This window comes from Leopardus geoffroyi, chromosome B4 (genome assembly GCF_018350155.1).
Source record: "Leopardus geoffroyi isolate Oge1 chromosome B4, O.geoffroyi_Oge1_pat1.0, whole genome shotgun sequence".
Taxonomy (NCBI): Eukaryota; Metazoa; Chordata; class Mammalia; order Carnivora; family Felidae; genus Leopardus; species Leopardus geoffroyi.
The window spans coordinates 73,680,898-73,702,885 of record NC_059341.1 but is presented as its reverse complement, the minus strand read 5'-3'; the positions used below and the strand labels follow the sequence as shown (position 1 = coordinate 73,702,885).

Here is a 21,988-nt window from a genome sequence, read left to right as displayed (position 1 = left end):
AGGCAGGAATTTCTGTCTGTCTTGTTCAGTGCTATACTTAGAACACTGACTAGAGTATACCTATGGCACTCAGTAAATCTTTGAATTAAAAAAAAAAAAAGCCCACAAGAAAGTCTTTGGACGTCTTTCTACCTCGCTTCAGAATAGCCCATTCCATTTGAAGGTAACTGCTGACCTTCTCCTTAAGTTTTCTGTTCTTCCAGGCTGACCATTCTACTACTTTACGTTTTTTGTGTATGACATAGTTTCCAAGGCTGTTAACCAGTTTAGTCCTCTTTCCTGGACATTCATCATTTTGTTGTTTCTAAACAACAGCATCAGAACTAAAACAAACGTTGCAAATGTACGCTGAGGGGCAAGTTTTCTCTTGTTTTTGACTTTCTGCCTTTATTAAGGCAGACTGTTACTAAATTAACTTTTAATTTTTTTTTTAATGTTTGTTCATTTTTGAGAGAGACAGAATGCGAGTGGGTTAGGGGCAGAGAGAGAGGGAGACACAGAATCCGAAGCAGGCTCCCAGACTCCAAGCTGTCAGCACAGAACCCAACGAGGGGCTTGAACTCACGAGCAGTGAGATCATGACCTGAGCCGAGGTCAGACGCTCAACCGACTGAGCCACCCAGGTGCCCCTAAATTAACTTTTTAAAGTAATTCTAATCCTCACCGATTCTGGCTTTTTCATTCTACTAAAACCTCTAAATCATTCTTCTATGTTCTTATCTTCTGCTTTATAGTTGGTTTTTGAACCAAAGTATGGGTCTTTGCTTTTCTGCTTATTTAGCCTAGAAGAGAATTTTCCTGGGCAATACATACGTAATACAAAAATTACTTCATATAAATATGGGAGAATCATAACTGGTGAAATTGGGGATTTCTTGTGCTTAGATATTCCAAAATGTATTTGAACAGCTCATTGTAATAATCATGTGTCTTGCATCGATTCAAGAAAAAATTCTGAGTTGACTTAAAAAATAGTTTAACCTCATAAACTTGTTCCCCTTGACTAACAAATTAATTTCCTTCCCCATGTTTCTCATTTTGCCTCTTGTAATCACCATTTTTTTAGTCTCTAGGCCAGCATAATCTTTGACTCCTTCCCTGTATTTATTTAGTCACCATATCTCAGATTCTTCAGTTTGCTAATTCTTTTCTTTTCCATTCACTTCACAGCCAGTTACTCTAGCTATGCAAATCTCTCTGGTTCTAATCTCTCCCTGCTCTAATCCATTTCTGTGCTTTGCTGGCAGATCATTCTTATAAAATATTTATTTATTTACATCACTTTTCTCATTTTCAGTCTTCTTCAGAGGAATCTATTAAGACTGGATCTAAACTTTTCAGTCATTGGAGATCATCTGTCCCTACTTGATTTACATTGTTCTGCTTATCGCTTTACTTACCCATTACTGTAGTCTTTCAGATGAACTTCTTGGCATATATTGCTCCTTAGTACACATACAGTCTCTCTCTCATACTTTTATGCACTTACTTTTCTTGTTCTTGTCAGATTGGCCTAGTTAAATGCTATTTTATTCCTTTATACTATGTTGTACCTTAAATGCCTTAAGCTCCTCAACACACATAACCTATTACCTTCAATGAAAACTCCAGTTCAAATCGATCTCTTTTCCCTAAGCTCCAATTATATTTATGCCTGTACCACAAAATTTATCATTTAGTCTTTGTTGCTTAATACTTGTATAAGGTTTTTACTTGAAAGACTGTGCTTGATGGCAAAGAATATAAAAGAGTACTGGATTATCCATAAAATTTACTGTCTTGGCTTGTACTGTATTCTTTTATGTGTAAAGTAATTTCTTGCAGTTCTGGGTTTTTGTTTCTGTTTTTCATTGATATTGGGAGAAGGCAAACATAAAAATTCTCTATTTTAATTCATCCTATAGGATACCCTTTTTCAAGGAGAAATGAAGAAGAAAACTGTATATACCCTAAATGTGGGAGATCAGGAGTATGAAGACATGGAAGGTAACCTTTTATTTTTTATAAAGCTTGTGTGTGGAAAGTAAAACTTAGTGTTCTAACCTGTTCATTTGTATGCATTTCAAAATATACAAGGAGTTTTTTGTTTTCACTTATTTTTATCGTTCTTAAATTCTGAAATAATCTCCCTGAATAAGAAGTGCACACATTTTTTACTCCTCTTCCCATGTCTTATTTTTGATTGGCCAAGGTTTTTGGTTTGTTTCAGCTCTTTTTCCTCTTAAATTTTTATACCCTACTGGTCTTACTATATACCTTTTTTGGTTTTTGATGTTGAAATCTTCTTTGTTGGTTTTGATCTTTTCCTCTGCTTCTAAAATTAATATTTGAATATTAACTGTTAATAGGAGAAGAATTAGAACACTTTAACTCTGATCTTTCTACTCTTGATTTATAGGTTATAGTCATCCATTATTGATTTTTTCAAGCACCACAAATTAGTTGATATTTTAATATAGATAGTGTTTGGGGGAATTTCTTCTTCCATGTCTTTTTTTCTTCCTGAGAAGGACTTTTAAGTTCTTTTAGTGAAAGTATGTTGGTGGTAAACTTTAAACTTTTTGTATTTATTTTATTTTCTTCAAAACTGTTCAAAGATAGATATATAATTCTGGATTGATTTGTTTCTCTTAGCACTTTGAAGATATTGTTTAACCATTTCCTGGTTTTCTTTTCTTGCTATCAAGAAATCTCTTTTCAGGCAGACAGCTTCTCCTCTGCTGTCCTGTCTGCTGCTCCCTTGGGGGTGTATTCAGTAAACTTCTATCTCCTTTGTTCTGCCCTCAGCTGAATCCTTTCACTGCCTTTGCCACTGGCTTCTACCCAGTCATTGCCCCAAATTTGAAGGCTCCCATCTGATTGGACAGACACCTCGTTTAGACACCACAGGAACCCTAAAGACATGAGGAAAGAAGCTGGCAGCACACAATTCCTTTTAAAGCTGGCTAGATCCTGTATTTCCCTATAAAACCCCCCAGTCTCTTCCTCAGGGCAGCCTTGAAGGTTTTTTGAAGTCTTAGACTGCCTCCTTTGCCTGCCAAAGTAATAAACTATTTTTTCCTTCTTGATAAAAAAAAAAGAAAAGAGAAATCTCTTTTCAGCCTAATTGTCAGTCCCTTATAGATGATCTGTCCATTCCCCCATTTGACTTTTTAAAGTTTATTTATTTTGAGACTGAGCATGCACATGTGCCCAGGGGAGGGGCAAGAAAGCTGGAGAGAATCCCAAGCAGGCGCACTTGGGGCTCAGTCTCATGAACTGTGAGATTATGACCTGAGCTGAAATCAAGAGTTGGATGCACCTGTGGACCCCACATTTTACTTCTTATATCTTTTTTTTTTAATTTTATTATTTATTTTTTTAAATTTACATCCAAATTAGTTAGCATATAGTGAACAATGATTTCAAGAGTAGATTCCTTAGTGCACCTTACCCATTTAGCCCATCCTCCCTCCCACAACCCTTTTCTTCTTAGATCTTTTTATCTTTGATGTTGTACTGATTTGCTACATTTTTTTCTGGCATGGATTATTTTTATTTTTCTTGTAGCATACCTATATGTCCTTTATCTGTTAGATCTTTTTTGTTTACTTTCTCCTTTCTCAGCCATTACTGCTTTAACTATGCATATTCTTTATTGTCTTCTGGGCTTCAATTAGTGTGTTAGACTTTGTTCTGACCTCATTTCACACTCTCCTTTCTCCTTTTATGTCTCTTACTTTTCTCAAATTTCTTCCAGTTCACAAATATTCTTTCCTTCTGGGTCTAACATGGTGTTTAATTATTCTGTGTGGTATTTGAAAATTCTTATATTTGAAGCCAATGGGTATCTAAGTACATTTATAGTTAATAAGTATAATATATAAAATATTAATATAAAAAATAAATCTAAGTAAATTCTTATTTCTGCTGATTCTTACTCAAGGCAACTTATTTTGTTAGGTTTGGTATTGTTTGATTATGAACTCACATTTGATAAATTTTATCTCTAGAATTCTGAGGGCCTAATAAGGAATGTTTTTCTTCAGAGGATTTGTATTTGCTTTTCTCTGAAGCCATGTTTTACTTTAGTCCCGTTGGGGATCTTAACTTAATATTAAAGTTTCTTGGGGCACCTGGGTGGCTCGTCGGTTGAGCGTCCGGCTTTGGCTCAGGTCACGATCTCACGGTTTGTGAGTTCGAGCCCCGCTAGGGCTCTGTGCTGACAGCTTAGAGCCTGGAGCCTGCTTTGGATTCTGTGTCTCCCTCTCTCTCTCTGCCCCTCCCCCACTCATGCTCTGTCTCTCTCTGTCTCAGAAATAAATAAGCATTAAAAAAAAAAAATTAAAAAAAAAAGTTTCTTAGGATCAGTTCCCCTATCTGGGTTGGTTGTAAGGGTTAGTCTGTAGATATGAACACTAATATGGACACTTGCTCCCAGGATAATCCCCATTTTTCCATATGCTTTGTGTACAGTGTTTGCATTTCAGCTGACCATTTCTTTATTTTTGTTTCATTTTATGTTGAACCTTGGAGTTTCCTTTAGTTTTGAGCCAACAATGGATACTCTTGTAGGTTTAATTGCTGGTGGGCATTTAGATTAGTACAAACTGTAAGGGATGTAATTTGACAGTATCTATTCAAATTACAAATGTACATACATGTTGATGTAGCAATTTATTTTTTAGAAATTTATCTTGTAGATATGCTGTTAAAAATGTGAAATGACAGTTTTTCATCACAGCATTGTTTGTAATAGCCAAAGGTGGAAAACAAAGAGAATGTCCATCAATAATAGGTTAAAACAGAAAAATGCAGACTAGTGTGTACAGTGGTCTAGCATTTGTATGAAGAAGGAGCTTTAAAAGGGCATGTTTTAAGAGTTGCTTGTCTATGCATTAAAAAAGAAAAAGGTCTTTGGAAGAACACGGAAGAACTTAATAGTTGTTACTTGTTGCATTCAGTGGGACTGGATGGATGGAGTAGAGCTTTAAAAGGGCATGTTTTAAGAGTTGCTTGTCTATACATTAAAAAAAAAAGGTCTTTGGAAGAACACGGAAGCATTTAATAGTTGTTACTTGTTGCATTCAGTGGGACTAGACGGATGGAGTAGATTTGAATGGGAGATTTGTCACTGTAACATTTTTTTACTTTAAAGTTTTTGAACCATGTTACTATTACTTATTTTAAAATTAATGAAAAATTCTTTTTACTCCCCTATTAAAAAAGCATAAATAAGTAAATGTTGAAGGTATTATGCTCAAGGAGTATGTTTATCTAATTACTTTGTAGTAAGAGGGCCCCTTAGAATATCTAGTTCTGGTTACTGCCACAAACGTATGTCATTTGGTCTGGAGAACTTGAAAGCATATGTGACTGCTTTACTTTATAGGTGAAGAAAACAAAGATAATACTGCTACCACTGGTCTGTTGTACAGTGAAGCTGACAGATGTCCTATATGTCTTAATTGCCTATTAGAGAAAGAAGTTGGTTTTCCAGAAAGCTGTAATCATGTCTTTTGCATGACCTGTATTCTTAAATGGGCAGAGGTGAGTATGGCAGTAAATTAAATATTACTGTATTTTAGTTCCCTAACATGGTATCATTCCACCTAGAGTTGGTAATGCCTTTTATAAATTATTTCACAGTAACGTATTTTCCCCTTACTGTGGACAAATTTCCTTGTATTATTCAAATTCTGTTAGTATATTTTCTTCATTTTTTTTTACACATATTTTTTGTTCTTTATAATTAGATTTTAAGTGCATATCTTTAAAAAAATCTTATGGGAATAATAGATTAAATTTTTTTTCTTTGGTAGAAATGCAGTAATTCATACATGGTGTACTTGACCCAACTCTTGGGATAATACTGCTTATTACTAATATTACCTTCTATCTGTTTTATGCTTTATATTTTTCAGAGAATTTTGTTGTTGTTTATTTAATTTAGTTAGAGAAAGGGTGGAGGGAAGAGAGGGAGAGAGAATCCCAAGCAGGCTTTGTGCTCTTAGTGCAAAGCCTGATGCAGCTCTCGAACTCACGAATTGTGAGATCATGACCTGAACCGAAACCAAGAGTTGGACGCTTAACCAACTGAGTTATCTAGGTGCCCCTTTGAGAGAATTTTCAAATAGATTATTTGATTTCTTCTTACATCAGCTTTGTGGAATAAGAGCAGATGAAGTAGTGTCCTTAGATTTCACAGATGAGGAACTTGAATTTTGTGTTCCTAGAACTTGACCAAGATTTCATAGCTTAAAGAGGCAGAGGTGAATTTAGAACGGTATTTTCTGATACCATTTTTAATATATTGTGAACTAATTTCAGCGTCTGAGTTAGAGACATTACTGAGATTCTTCATAGATAGTAAGTGATTAAGAAACAATACATTTTAGGCTTACAGTGTATTATGTTGACTTAGTTCAGGCCAAGTAGATTATGGTACTGGTACCTTGAAGATGCATTTTAAACCCCATTGTTATGAATTGTGAAGTAAAAATTTATTGTCATAGGAATCATGCTATATTTTTGAGTTCGTAGTTTTTCAGTGTGTAAAAATGAGATGAATCTCAAAAATATTTTTAGCAGTAGTTGCATTCAAATTGTTTGATGTCCCTATAAGCACATTGGAATTAATTGCTTATTACATAGTTGGGGTTTTCAGAGTTCTGTGTTTTACTTACATTTTCATTAATAGTGTAGAAAGGAGAAGGTAACTGTATACTGACTCTGTGACCTAGTTCTGGAAGGAGGAAAAAAGATTTGTTATACCAGTTGAATTCATAGTATACTTGGCAACAGCTCTAATTAGGTTAAAGCCTAAACTGTTCTTGGCAAGAAGGGACTAAGGAGAGGTACAAATGTATTTTGGGAAAAATAGATTGAGTTTAATTTAATTATTTAATATAATTATAAATCTCCATGTATTTGTAAGGGGCATTGACTAATGAAATAGGAATGCATATTTTTCTCTGCCACCAAATTAAAGATTTAATGTACCTTGGTTTGCTTTGTGATTAAATATTTTAAAACTAGACATTTTGCTTCCAGTAGAGAAGCAACATTATGAGATGGGTAGAAGGTTTCAATTCAGTGCTTTTATTATTTTTTTTTTTTTTTAATTTTTTTTTTTTCAACGTGTATTTATTTTTGGGACAGAGAGAGACAGAGCATGAACGGGGGAGGGGCAGAGAGAGAGGGAGACACAGAATCAGAAACAGGCTCCAGGCTCTGAGCCATCAGCCCAGAGCCTGACGCGGGGCTCGAACTCACGGACGGCGAGATCGTGACCTGGCTGAAGTCGGACGCTTAACCGACTGCGCCACCCAGGTGCCCCAATTCAGTGCTTTTATAAGATTGTATTTAGTGATCACATAATTGTAAGGTTCAGCAGCATAGTCTGAGTATGTGCTTTTCTCTGTGAAATTAGAATGTATCAAATAGACCTGATTCTTTATCCTTATACTCTACATGCATCTTTAACAGTCATGGTGTTTATCATGGTGTAAACGCTCCAGTTTTCTTCAGGGTATATATCTAGAAGTGGAACTACTAGTAGGTTGTGGACTGTACATATATTCAACTCCACTAGACAGTCCTAAACTTATCTATGTTTTTAACTCTTGTTGAATGTTTTTAAGTTGAAAATACTTGATAACATGTAGTGTTGCAATCAACACTTTTCTTACATGTAATATTTTCTTTTTTTTGTGTTACTGCTTTGGATAGAAACATTTTGCTGAAGCCAAATTGCATTTAATTAATTAATTAATTAATTAATTTAAAGTTTGTTTATTTGTGAGAGACAAAGTATGAGTGGGGAAGGGGCAGAGAGAGAGGGAGACATAGAATCCAAAGCAGGCTCCAGGCTCTGAGCTGTCTGCACAGAGCCTGACACAGGGCTTGAACTCACAAACAGTGAGATCATGACCTGAGCCAAAGTCAGACGCTCATCAGACTGAACCACCCAGGCTCCTGGAAATTGCTTTTATTTTACTTTTTTAAAAGTTTATTATTTTGAGAGAAAGAGCATGTGCATGGGGGAGGGGCAGAGAGAGAGGGAGAGAGAATCCAAAGCAGGCTCCAGGCTCAGCGTGGAGCCCAATGTGGGGCTCGAAACCAGCACCATGAGATCATGACCTGAGCTGAAATCAAGAGTTGGTTGCTTAACCGACTGAGCCACTCAGGTGCCCCAAAGCCAATTTGCTTTTAGAAGAAAGTAGGGGGAGGAGTGCCTGGGTGGTTCAGTCAGGTAGGCATATCCGACTCTTGGTTTCAGCTCAGGTCATAATCTTGAGGTTCCTGGGTTGAAGCCCTGAGTCAGGCTCTGTGTTGACAGCGAGGAGCCTGCTTGAATTCTCTGTCTCTCTCTCTCTCTCTGCCCCTGGCCTGTTCAAATGCTCTCTCTCAAAATAAATAAACTTAAAAAAAAAAAGTAGGGAGAGGCGGCAGGGTAATTGTGCTATTGTTTAAACAAAAGTGATTTACCTTGGAGCAGAGAATAACCAGAGAATGTTCTGAATTATTTCATTGTCCCTAATTGGGATAGCAGCCATCATTAAATTGAGCAGTAACAAGAGCACAATCCAATAAATTATTCATTATAAATAATAAATGAATATTGGTTAACAAAATCACTTAGGCTTTGAATTAAATTTTCTGTTTGAATCTTTTACTGGTATGATAAAAATTGGATGTGTTTTGAAGTATATATGTACTTTGACAAATAGAATCAGTTCTCAGATTCACTGGTGTTTTGTTTTGTTTTTTTCATGGCCATTATTTGTTAAGCTCTCGCCTCTCGTTTTCCTTAGCTGCCTTCTGCTTTTAAGGAGATGCATGCAGTTTACTTTGGACTTCATGATTAGGATATGTATATCTGTATTCAGATTCTTGTAACCAGCCAGGCCCTATACAAAGGCTTTTTAAAATACTCTTTCATTAAATTACCATGTCAGTGTTTATTTGATATTCAAGGCAAGGATTCTGAACTCTAATTTTTTGCTAAATACTTCAAGGGATAGCCAGAAATGAAAATAATTTAAAAAATTGATCCGTTGTTTAAAATTTTACCAATGTTCCTTTTTAGTAAAAAGGTAGAAATCAAAGTGAGTTTTATAGTTAAAAATCTACATAATAAGAAAACGGTACAAAACGTATTGAGAATCATCTTCCTAGCTTATGTGTCTTTTAGAAATTGAGCTGAGCTAGCTGAAATTTGTACTTCAGGTTCATTGAGATATGATTCAGAATGGATATCAAGAACCAAAAAGAGGGACTCATTTATTTACTTTCACCTTAATATTTTAGGCATTGAAGAAATTCTCCTCTGTAATTAACTGAAGGTAGTGTAGTGTATTTATTTCAGACACCCTCCTGAAATTTTTCATGCTCCTAAAATACCTATATCCAAAGTCAAATGTAGCTTTAATCTTTTCATGCTCTAAAATTTTGGCCCTGTGGTTATTTAATACAAAAGCCACGTAAGGACTTTAAAGTGATCAAGTAACTGAGCTTAGTCTGTAGGTATTTTACATAATTCACCTTACTCAGGGCAGAAAGATTGAGGATAATGGAACCTGTGGTGGCCTTCATGGCCCATAACGTAGTTTCCTGCCCTTGGGGACACTAGAATAAGTTGAAATTAAGCATGTCCACTATGACCATGTTTAATTTCAAGGAACTCTATTGGTTTGTAAAATAATAATGATAATGATGTAGAAATAGAATATTGAACTAAACAGTAATTGACACTTGAGGGAAGTTGAAATTTTTATTAGTTTAAAGCATTAGTATTAGAGCTGATAAATCTGAAACTAAACAAGACCTTTGAAGTGATAAAATATGTATAGAGCAATACATTAAAGTTAAGCAGCCACTCAAAAAGTTATTTCATCTAAATTATCTACCTATATTTTACTTATTATGTATATATCTTACCTCTGTTATACCAGTACAGTCTAAGCATATTGACAGTTTTTACTTTGCATAAGTTTAACCCTGATCCTCTGAGTTTGTACATTTTAAAGTAGGTAATTAGAAAGGTGAAGGCTAGAGAAGAAGTCTACACACGACTGTAGTAGTGACAGCTGATCATAACTGTGATTTTCTATAGACAGTAAGATACCTTTTCCACACACACCACTGGTTGAGAAAATAGGATTTATTATTTGGTGGATTGCCGAGAAGTTAAAATTTTTGGCCCTAAAACAGTTAAAGTTTAAGGCCTTGGAAGCATTTCATGTTTGAAGTATTTAAGAGTTATTATTAGCCTGTTCAAAGGGACACACGATATATGTGATTAGGAGGTTCTGATTACCCACTGGGTTTTTTTTTTTTTAATCTGTAAAGTAATATAAAATATTTTCCTTATCTTGTAAATATTTTTTTAATGTGATTAACTTTCCTGCTATAAGCAAATTATCCTTGTTCAACTTATTTATCCCAGTCCTGCATTTCATATCAAATGCTGACAGCTTCAGTTTGAGAAAGTAAGGTTAATGAAACCAAAATTGGACAACTGGCAAAGGTAGGTTTTCTTTTGTGAGGCTAGAAATGAAGAGAGTCTTACTGCGATGAGTACAGTTCTTGAAGAAGTCAGACGACAGTATTCAATGCAGTCGGGTGAGGAATATGTTTTTGAATTAATAATACATACCAAAAAATCAGAATATGAACAGTTAGTTGACTTATATCCTGACTACTGATGTGTTTTATATACAGATGTTCTTTTATGCAGTGAGGAGAAATTTACACATTGTGGTAATTAGAATACTTTTAAATAACATAATCAGCAAAGCTTTAATTGTCTGGATTTCTTCAGTTTCTCCTGGAATTTTAATTTTTCTCTATTCCTAAACCTATGTTATGTAGTTCTCTGTGAACAAGAATTTAAACATCTGTGGAAGAATACTCTTAGTCCTTATCTTTTCAAATTTGTAAAGCATTGTCAAATACATTATTTCACTCAATTATTACAACTCGTGCAATTGGTGATTCAGGACTGTCTACCTTCATACTTAAAGTGCTGAGCCCTCCAGAACTTGGATTTGTGACTAATTATTCCAAATCCCCTATGTTTTTCACCTTGTGGATTAATCCTTTGGTAAAAACCTTTGATAAAGCAAAGACTATTTTTTACATTTGAACACATTTTTTAATGTGAACACTCATTATCCAAAGTGAACACTCATTATCTAAAGCATAAATGTAATACATTTTCATTTAATACTGTTTTTACCAGTTGGGTAAATTAATGTGTATTTTTGTATAGTCTAGCTTTAAATGTTAGAATTTGAAAATGATTTATACGGGTAGTTTATGGAATTTTCTGTTTTATTTTTCTAGAAATAAAGTATTAACTATTACATGTAAAAAGAAGAATTAAAAGTTATTCTTACCCAACTGTTGTGTCTTATGAAGGGGTTCCTTTTGAGTAGTTAGATAAAATGCTTTCTTGGTGTTAATTTTGTCACTGACAGTCATTTGTCCTTTAGGAATACATTCCTGAGAGTTGTTAAAAAAAAAACCTACAGTTTTACTAATTATGGATTGACAAGGATGTATTGAAAGAAGTGGCTAATTGTGATAGGGAACATGTAGTCTGACTACAGGTGAGCACTTTCTTTGGAGGTCCAGGCTAGGTATATTGGCACCATCAACAAGAAAAATAAGTTCTTGTAAACAGATTTAAAATAAGCCTCTATTGTTATGCATTCGTAAATCATCTTTATTTGCTTTTGAACTGTAGTTTTATATAACATGCTCTATTTGTTAGAAGGAAAGATAGATTTTCTAGAGATTCCCATGAACAGACAAACCTACTTAATAAGCATAGGTACTGAGATTTAGTCTTTAAGCACTTATCTTTAACACTTGCTTCTCTCTCTCTAGGAGGGGCTATCTGTAGGCAGCCTTTGTGATTGAGGATAGAGCAGCAACAGGAAGCAAGAAATATTAGAAATCAAGAATCCTGAATTCCAAATAAGGAAGGTTTCCTGTTCTTACATTTAAATATGGGTTTGTCTGAGCTGGGAATTTACAACGCTTCAGAATACTAGGGTATGTTTTACTGAAATCATTAGGAAGATTTTTTTTCCTAGCAAAATTGCCTACTTAACTGATACAGCCTTAGTAGAGAGCATTCACAATAAAATGTATGCTCTGTTTTTTAATACACATTACGGTGTAAAGCAGTGATCATATTCTATTAGTTTTGTAGCTGTATCACAAAATTGAATGGTGATTGAATTACTTTATGAAACTAAATTAGATACTTACAAAGTATTGAAATGAGAGTCATATTGGTTTAAATAGGTGATTAATTGAAGACTAATTTTTATTGTATATAAGGAATAAAAATGGCGAACAATCATGGGGCTTTTATTTTGGTTGTATATAAGGAAAACAAAATTTGGGATAATTTTCTTCAAAACTAAAATCACATTTTTTAAGCACAATTAAGTATATTCAAAATTTTCTACTTTAGTTTAAATGTGTATTTTTAAAAACCTACAACTTAAAAACAAAATTAGTTATGTTACTAACAAACTATGAAAACTAAGTAAAATATCTGACATTTTCTGAATGGATATCTGCTGGATTGTAAGCGTGAAATACCCTTGGGACTGCCTTAAAAGTAAGACAGTATAAACCATTTTCAAAAACCTGTTTGTAAATTTTATTTACAAAAATTAACAAAAATATACAAAAATTAATGTGTAATTTTATTAATACCTGCCAATGATGGTGTCTTTGAACTTTGCCATGTTAAGGTAGCCTTGTACTTTTATTATAGTATACATTAACAAAAAAATTAAAGATCCTCTTAATTTTTAAAAATATGTTTTGATTTCTTTTTCATTCTTCTTTAGTCTTTATTGAAGTATTCAATGAAGACTTGAGGATAACTGAATTTCTTTTCTGTTTCCCCTCTGAAATGTTTTGTTAAACTCTTCTAAGGTCCGAAAGGTATACCATCATTTCTCAACAGCCATTGCAAATGTACTTTGTCTACTATAGGTAGCTTGTTTTCTGACATGTGCTTTCCTTAACTGAGGAGGATAACTTGGTTTTCAGCATTTTTTCTGATGGCCGAGCCTGAGCCAAAGAAAACCTACTTACTTATTTTCTAGTAGCAACTAGATTTAGAAACTTTAAGTATATACAGATTGTGGTAATATATATCAGTGGTTTTCCAACTACTTTTTTCTGTTTTCTTTCATTTTGTAATAGCAGTAGAACCCTTTCTTCAGATGAAATCTGAAACAGATCTGTGGCAGTTATGCTTAAGGAAAAAAGAACAAAAACAAAATCTTACTCAGAACCCCATTATTTGAAACAGATCAAAATGGAATGGCTCAGGTTGAAACTGTTAGTTTGAACACTAAAGGCAAGAGTGCCACTTACTGATGTCATCCGAGAAAATTTAATAAGAAAATAAGGTTATGCAATTTCAGAGTTTTTGAACGATTGGGTGCATCTGATATAGAGTAAATTTCTTGAACACAGTGGCTTTCTTTAGATCTTAGTGTTACAAATTGAAATAGATATAGTAAAATGAAACATTTTAATTTCCATGTATGCCATGAACTTTGCAAACCCAACAGAAAATCATTAAGAACTCCTGTCTCTCACATGCATGTATAATAATACATCAGATTATCATTTTTGTTAATAAACCAATCTTTTGTTGTTGTTGTTCAGTGAAGTTAGTTGGTATTTAGAAGACTACCCAATGCTTAATGTATGCCATACACTTCTAAACTAATTCCGTTGATTCCCTTAAGAATTTCAGAGATAAGTTCTGTTATCCCCATTTTCACAAATGAGGTAACCGAGATACATAGAGTCTGTGTAACTTGCTTAAGGTTATACATTAGGGCAAGATTTGAAAGTAGACAGAAATCCAGAGCTTCTGTACATCTTTCTTAATAATTTTTTTTTTTTAAACATTGAAGGAAGCAAAAAAACATGAAGGAAGCATTGTTTTATCTTTTTATGAATGTTTATCTAAATTTACCTTTGAAATAGAAATAAGTATACTCTGAAACTTTGGTTATTTATAAGAAGTATGTGAAAGGTTTTACTTTTAAATATTCTTTTTAATTATAAATATATTAATACAAATTCTAGTTTAAGAAATTTCATACAGTAAATGCTAATGTAAACATTCACATTGTCAAATTCTTTGAACTAGAATTGCTATTTGCAGTGCAGTTTTAAAAAAGATATGGACAGCTTTATGTCACTACTTGCTGCAAAGCTTCTTATGGTTGTTTTCTGTAGGGAAAGTAATAGCATCCTAAATCCATGGTACTTGGAACTAAGCTGAGCTGGCTTCTACCAGTCTGAACCGATTTAATTTAGTAAGGTCACATTTCCTAATTCAGATGTGGTAAAGCATTTTTTCAAGGCCTACTTACTTAACAGGAAAATAAAAATTACTTTTTAGCACAGTAGTAAAGTAACTCAATTTATATTTTGGCTGCTCTCAAAGTGATTCACAGACTTTGTGAAAATGTATTCTATGACTAGAGGCAACATTTGTCTGATCTATCTGAACTTGTATAAGCATATCTTGATATGTTCCAAGGTCCAGAAAGGCAAAAATCACAACATTTTTCACTAGGGAACATAAGATAATTTGTCAAAATTCCATTACTATCTTGTGGTCTTTTAGAGTATTGCTAATTACATTGTTAAAATCCTGTTTTACTTTTGTAATCATGTGTATTAATGTCACCTTTTGGTATTTTCATATCGTAGAGAATCTTCCCTCCTGCCCTAGTGGACAATATACTCCGTTTTAAATTATTTAAATAAGATTTTTTTTTTTTATATTTAAGGTAATCTTTACACCCAACGTGGGGCTCAAACTTATGAGCCTGAGATCAAAAGTTGCATGTTCTACTGACTGAGCCAGCCAGATGGCCCTTAAATTATTTAAATAATATAAACCTATACAAATATTTAAATAGTATTAACAGAGAAACACTTAATAGTTGATACACATTAATTTTGAAAGTACAGGAAAATAGTATTTTTATCAAAATAAAGTTCATTTAGAATCAGAGTGATCAAAAGACAGTTTTCCTTAATCTATAAAGAATGCCTACATTTCTATTTGAAAAAGACCAGCAACCTAATAACAAGGTTAGGCAAAGGGCGTGAATAAACAATTTAAAGAAAAGGAATTTTGAAAAGCCCTTAAAAATAGGAAAATACGCTCAATCTTACTTATAAAAAAGGAAATGTAAATTGAAACTGTTACAGCATATCGTGCTATTAAGAATGGGGCCACTCAGAAATAGTAATATAAACCAATGTAAGGTACATAATTAAGAGAAAAACAAAATTCAGTTTAGCTGTATATTAAGAAGGTACACCGTATATGTATATATGCATTGGATATCTCCTAAAGGATAGTATAAGGAATGACTTGCTGGTGCAACTGTCTATTCAAAATAATTGATTTGGAGAGAAATTAATTAAGTCATAAAAAATTAAAATCTGTAAGGGACCTGCCCAAGGCATTCCTTCTACCTCTGACTTAGAATTGCCCAAGTATTTTCTTTAGATCTTAGAGCTGTTGATTTCAGTCTAGTTCTCCTTTCAAATTGCCAGTAGTTCTCAACTGGGCAAGCAGGTCTTTGTAGGTATTATCTTGATAACAGATTTTATCTCTCTTGTTGGTCTTTGTATTGCGCTTAACCTAGTGTAGGGTAGGAGCACAGTAAACATTTGAATGAATTGTACAAGTTTAAGGTATTTATTACTCTGTGACATGATACAAGTGGAAAGTATTTTATCTTCATCTTTGAAAGAAGAAAAAATTATTTTTCTATTTCCTTTATTCTAGTGGAAAGCTTAATGTGTTATAGTTTAATGTTGATCTAAGAAATGTTTATAAAGTTATAATTTGTTAATCATTTTTCAGATACTGGCTTCATGTCCTGTTGATCGAAAACCATTTCAAGCAGTGTTTAAATTGAGTGCATTGGAAGGTTGTGTTAAGGTAAAGCTTATATTTTACTTTGCAGCATGAACCGTATAAACTTAGTTGAGATGATTTTGCTTTAATAGATTTTCAGTTTGAGTATATTTATGAATTGTTCAACTTTAGGTTTAATCTGTGATTATTATTTCTCTTCAGCATGTAAAGCCTAGGCTTTACTACAAGGACAAAAATTGTGAACCTTTTTTTTCTTTGTCCTCCTTAAAGAGGTCAAATCCATGGTGGTCACCTTATGATTTTCCACAATTTTAGATGGTTTAAAAGAAGTTTCACATTTAGTGTTAATTGCAAGATATTTAAGGACTTTTGTATGTCAGAAATATTTACTGATTAATTGGATTGTGCTTTGAATACTTTTTTCATTGAAAAGGGGTTTGAAATGGAATATTAGATTCAAAAACCAAGCACACAAAAACTTAAATTCAAAATACCCACAAATTGTTTTTCATGAAAAACATCACAGTGTTTGGAAGAGTAAGCCAATAAAACTAAAAATAAAATGGTGTCTTTGCTTTTAAATGCTGCTGCTTGAAGGAAAGTGAGTGATTAGAGAAGGATAAGGGGGTTTGTAGGAATCCTGAGAGACTTCTCATAGTTTCCAGGTTGGCATGGGCAGATGACTTTATTCTTTTATGAAGTACAATTTTATTGTAATGCTTAATCCTAATCACTTTCATGAAATTCACATATACATACCTTGTTGATGTTATTTATGATTATGAACCATGATTATGATTTGTATTTAGATTTATTTTTGGCTTATAAATAAAAGAAGTAAAAAGAAATAGGAACATATTCCTGAGTCAGTGAGTAAAAGGTGAAAAGAAAAGGAGAGTGAGTAAACTGTATGAGAAAAAGATTTCTTGAGGTATCACTAACAAGTCAGGAATGGTGTATAGCTGAAATTACTTTAAGAATTAAGAATTCTTGGGAGTATCTGGCTGGTTCAGTCAGTACAGCATGCGACTCCATCTCTGGGTTGTGAGTTCAGGCCCCACATTGTGGGTACAGTTTATTTAAAAAAAAAAAAAAAAGAAGAAGAAGAAGAATTCTTACTATATATAAATGTGATGTTGTTGATGGGGGAAAAAACTGTTCTCAAATAGCACTATAAGTCCATAATAGCTTGGAAGCAACATACAGCTATTTAAGCATATAAATACCTCAGTGTAGATATTTATAATTTGTTTTGATATATTCTTACCAGATGTGTCTCATTGACATAAGGAACAAATGAGACTGCAATTCAAATAAAACAACATATGTAAAAAATGATTTTGCTTGTTGTAATTCTATTTAATTCTATTAAATTAATTTATATAAATTAGTATGTCTTAGAGAAAAGATACAACATTGTATAAATGTGTAATATTATGATCAAATTTAAGCATGGCTTCTCTGAAAGACAGATTCTCTATTTTTCCAGACTATGTATATTATGTTGCTGAATATGTATTGTCATGAACTAACTTCCAAAGATATTTTCCTATAAAATTTTGTTTTGTTGCTTCATGTGAAATACTGTTTTGTTGCTCGGAATAGAAATTTATGTTTTATTTAATGTGGTTTATATTTTACTTAAATTAAAAGTTTGGTGTAGTGTTAGCCTAATTTGGTTAGACTTAAAAAATATTTCTTATGGCATGATATTACCTACATACTCTTAAATATTTTCCTTTGACCTTTACTTCTGAATCTTCACTTTATTATCTTTATCCCTTTCCAACTAAACTTGAAGGAGATATCTGTACTTGGTTCCCTCTTCACAATTGCTTTTCAACTCCCATTGAACATTCACCCCTATTGTTTTATTTTCCTAAAGCTATCCTCACTAAGGTTCAGAATAATTTTTTGTTTTCTGCATGTGGTGCTCTTGACTGCCCTTTATTTTCTTTGGTCTATTATAGGATATCCTTTTATGAATGTTTGTATGTATGCTTGCTTGTTTTACTTATCTGCCCTTTCACAATCTTCTTTCCTGTCTCTGCCTTTTTAGAAATAATTTCTTAAATTTTAAATGCCTTTCAATTTTCTAGGGATACTTTTTAAGTCTTCTTGAGTACTCCAGTAGCTTTAAACTCTTACCTATGTTTGTATGGCTTCTAAAATTCTATCACTAGCCGAGACCTCTTTCCTTAGAACCAGATTTATGTTTTTAACTACTTGTGGTCATCCCTATTTAGAATCCAGAATTCATCTGGGAGTTTTCCATTTTTTTCTCTCTCCATCATCTTTGCCTAGTCCTCCTGCGTACTATCTTAAATTTGTTTCTTCTTCATTCCTCTTTTGTTACTTCTTTGTAGGCTCTTATGCTGTCATCCATACTGGTTCTGCCAATAGAAATATACTACAAGCCACTCTGTAAAATTTTTAGTAGCCACTTTAATTTAAAAGAGTAAAAAGATAACAGGTAAAAAATAATTTTATGATATATTTTATTTAACATATGTAGTAGGAGTACATATAGTATTTTCAAAGGATTATTATTGAGACATTTTACCTATTTTTGTTGTTGTTCTATGTCTTTGAAATCCAGTGTATATTTTACACTTAAGGTACAATTTCAATTCAAACAAGCCACATTTCAGGGCTCAGTAGCCACATGTGGCTAACAACTATTGTCTCAGACAGTATAGATCTACACAATTATAAGAACTTTCTTCTGGTTTCCTGGCCTTTATTGTCTCTCTTTAACTGGTTCATTCTCCACATCACTGGCAAACCTTATCCTAAAAATCAAGTTTGATCATCTTATTCACTTGCTTTAATAACTCCATTTATTTCCTGGTTCCCATGGAATTGTTTCTTATTTGAGGGTCTTTACAGTGTGGTCCTAATATATTACATCAACTTTATATCCTGCTGATATTTTCTTCCCTGTCTGTATTGGCTTCTCACTGTTCTTCCATTCAGAATATTTTTTCGTTAGATAAATTCCTACTTGTTAAGACCAACTCATAAATTACCTACTCATTTAAGTCTTCTCTGTTATCCTCAAATAGAGTTAATTTCTTAGTCCTACATGTATAAATAGATCTGCGCTCATGAGCACTTTATCTGTTTACATGCCTCTCACTATTTTGTTTCCCCAGAGCTTAGCACACTTACTACTAGCCTTATGGTTTAGCATGTTTGTGAATGAATAAGCATGTGTGTTTGGGCTACCTTTTCATTCAGACAATTTTTGTTTCTTTAATTTTTTTATCCTTTCAAAGGAGAATTGGTATGTGATCATTTGTGATGCTGGATTATCAACTCTAAATACATGATTTTGCTTTTCTTCTAGGTTCAAGTAAAAAGACAGTTGAGAGAAACAAAAGACAAGAAAAATGAAAGCTCTTTTAAGAAACCGCTCTTCTATCGTGAAAATTCTAAAAGCTGTATGAGGTTAGTGATGAACTGTAGAAGTGGAGTCCAAATGTGTAGAACCATAAGATAGCTAATAAGAAAAGTGCTGGGGCGCCTGGGTGGCTCATTTGGTTGAGCGTCCCACTCTTGATTTTGGCTCATGATCCCAGGATCATGGGATTGAGCCCCTCGTCGGGCTCCGTGCTGAGTATGGAGCCTCCTTGAGATCTCTCTCTCTCCCTCTCCCTCTGTCCCTCTCCCCCACTTGCACTTTCTCTCTCTCTAAAAAAATAAAATTAAGAAAAAAAAAGTGCTTTACTTTTTTTTTTTTAACAATGTGGAGTTTAAATGTATTTAATTCTTTTAAAGCACATACTTGGTAATTTTGAAAAAGACTAGTTGAAATCTTGAGAGTAGAATTTGAATTGTATCTTTGATGAATTGTTTTGTTTTAGTTTTTTTCTGTAATCTGTTCAGATATTTTTGTGAAATAAAAATGTTATAGCAGTGTAAATTAAAGCTTACTCATTTTTTGTATATGACAAACCAGGAATGAATAAGCACTGTTGCACTGACCGCACATTTTGAGTAGCACTGCTCTAGTATTTATGGACAAAAAGTAGGAAGTAACTAATAATATAGCACATATTCTTCATGAGACAGTTACAATTGAAGCTGCTTATTATCTTTTTGATTTTACTTCTTTGTATTGTAGCAAGTATAGCAGGCACTTGGTGCCTCCCATAACAACCATTTGTGTTTTAAAAAATGTTTTAACATGTTTGGATTTATTTCTTTAAGTACTGTTTTTAAAACATAATTGCCTAGAAATATAGTGCTTATTAGTACTTGAGTTTAATAGGTATTTAACATATTTTTTGAAGTAAATTGAGTTAATAGTATACTGGAAATTAATTTATTATTAATACTTATATTCTAATACATTTAAAATTTAAGCCCATTTTGATCTGACATATATTCAGAGCTGTCCAAAATTGTATTCTTAAGAAATATATATTGTAAAATACCTAACTAAATCTGATTCATTAGTACATTTAATCAGAATATTAATTTCTTAACAGAGTATATTTATTTAGTTACTAAAACAGTTGACAGTAATTCTTAAGGTTTATTAAATCATGCCACAATTTATAATCCTGCAACTCTTCAGCTCTTTTTGGAAGTTATGGACTTCTTTGAGAATCTAAAGAAGGCTATAGACACCTTCTACCAGAAAAACATGTCATAAAACTTAACGTTTGTATATGATTTTAAGGGATTTATGGGACACCCATTCCGAGAGCCCAACCATAAATCCAAGTTAGTAACTGCATTACAGAAATTTTATTAAGATTTTCTTTTAACTGTATGAGTCAGTTTTTGAGTTTTGCATTTATTTTTAAATAGAAGATAGTAGTACACTTTCCTCAGGCACACTGAAGAACTTCTGCAGCTTCATTCTTGATACATTATCACTAGCTATGACTGTTACGGACATGCATTTTTGTGCTTTCTCTGAATCACCCTACCTGAGAGTATAGTGGTGATCACTGTACATCCTGTAACAGAGTCATATCGTGGGTCTAACACAGCTGAGGTAGTCCGTATGTTTGACTGCTTTTTCTTAGGGATTTGTGGTAGTGGGATGGTATACAGAAATAATAATTTGCTTTTATCCACCAAGTCATCCCCTTCATGATTCCTCCCAAGGTGGAAAGTCTATCAACTGTTGAATATAGTACATTCATTTTGGACTCTGTGGATGTTTTTAGCATCTCATTCAGTCTTATATTTCCTGCATGTAACCTAGTCTTTACAGCACTTAGATATCCATTCATTGTTGCCTCTCCCTTCTAAGGCAGTAAAAAACCCTGGCACCCCCCCCTCCCCCTTTCCCGATACTTATATTAGTTCCAGGGGAAGAGATTGCGATGGTTTTTTGTTTCTTGGTAATGAACCTCCATTGTAAGTCATAGGAGTGGGAGTGGCCGCTAGTCATGCTTTCTTTGCTAGAATTTAAAACCTCATGCATAATTTCATTTTGGTTGACGGTGAATAGTAAATAAATGAGCAGAGTGACAATTTTCTTTTAGTTATTTCACCTCTTTATTGATGTTTGCAGGAAAAAAGTTATAAAAGAAGATCTATTATGTGCAAAACTTTATGATTTGAAGATAACACACAGTAAGTGACTTTTTTTTTTTATTTGTATTTCCTACCTTTTTTTGTTTCTTACTTTACTATTTGTGTTAAAGTTCTTACTTTTGGTTTGGAAAATAGTCATCCCTAGAAGCCACTGAGCTCTGTACATTGTGTCAGTCCTATGTAAACTGTTTTCTTCCTGGAGTGGTTTTTGCTGTTCTCTGTACCTTTTTATGCTCTGCTTGGAGGGAGGGAAGAGATTGTGATTGAGTACATGTGTATACGCATGTGTATGTGTGTTTGTGTTAGAAAAGGAAGAGAAGAGTGTCTTCTAATTAGTTGGTGGTTAGCAGCGTGCACATGGTCTTACCCCAGTCATTAGTGCAGAAGTCCTTAGGGGAGATGAGATAAAATACCTTGCCGGCCAGAAACTGTAAGTAGCAGCCTTACAGTTGCTGGGAGGTCTGTGATAGTGAGTAGTTCACAGTTTCCAGAAGTTGT

At 33.4% G+C, this 21,988-nt stretch overlaps 1 protein-coding gene across 3 annotated transcripts in view; it reads left to right on the top strand.

Annotated features, from left to right (window-relative positions):
- SCAF11 (SR-related CTD associated factor 11) overlaps positions 1-21,988 on the top strand; it is a 71,600-nt gene that overhangs the window by 26,094 nt on the left and 23,518 nt on the right. For 2 of the 3 annotated variants that reach the window (XM_045466600.1, XM_045466601.1), the window contains exons 3-7: positions 1,905-1,986; positions 5,372-5,529; positions 15,920-15,997; positions 19,284-19,384; positions 21,468-21,529. In XM_045466600.1, the coding sequence (XP_045322556.1) occupies positions 1,926-1,986; positions 5,372-5,529; positions 15,920-15,997; positions 19,284-19,384; positions 21,468-21,529 (460 nt within the window). In that variant the 5' untranslated portion in view covers positions 1,905-1,925. The remainder of the gene's footprint in view (positions 1-1,904; positions 1,987-5,371; positions 5,530-15,919; positions 15,998-19,283; positions 19,385-21,467; positions 21,530-21,988) is intronic. The other variant, XM_045466602.1, reaches the window with a different exon arrangement.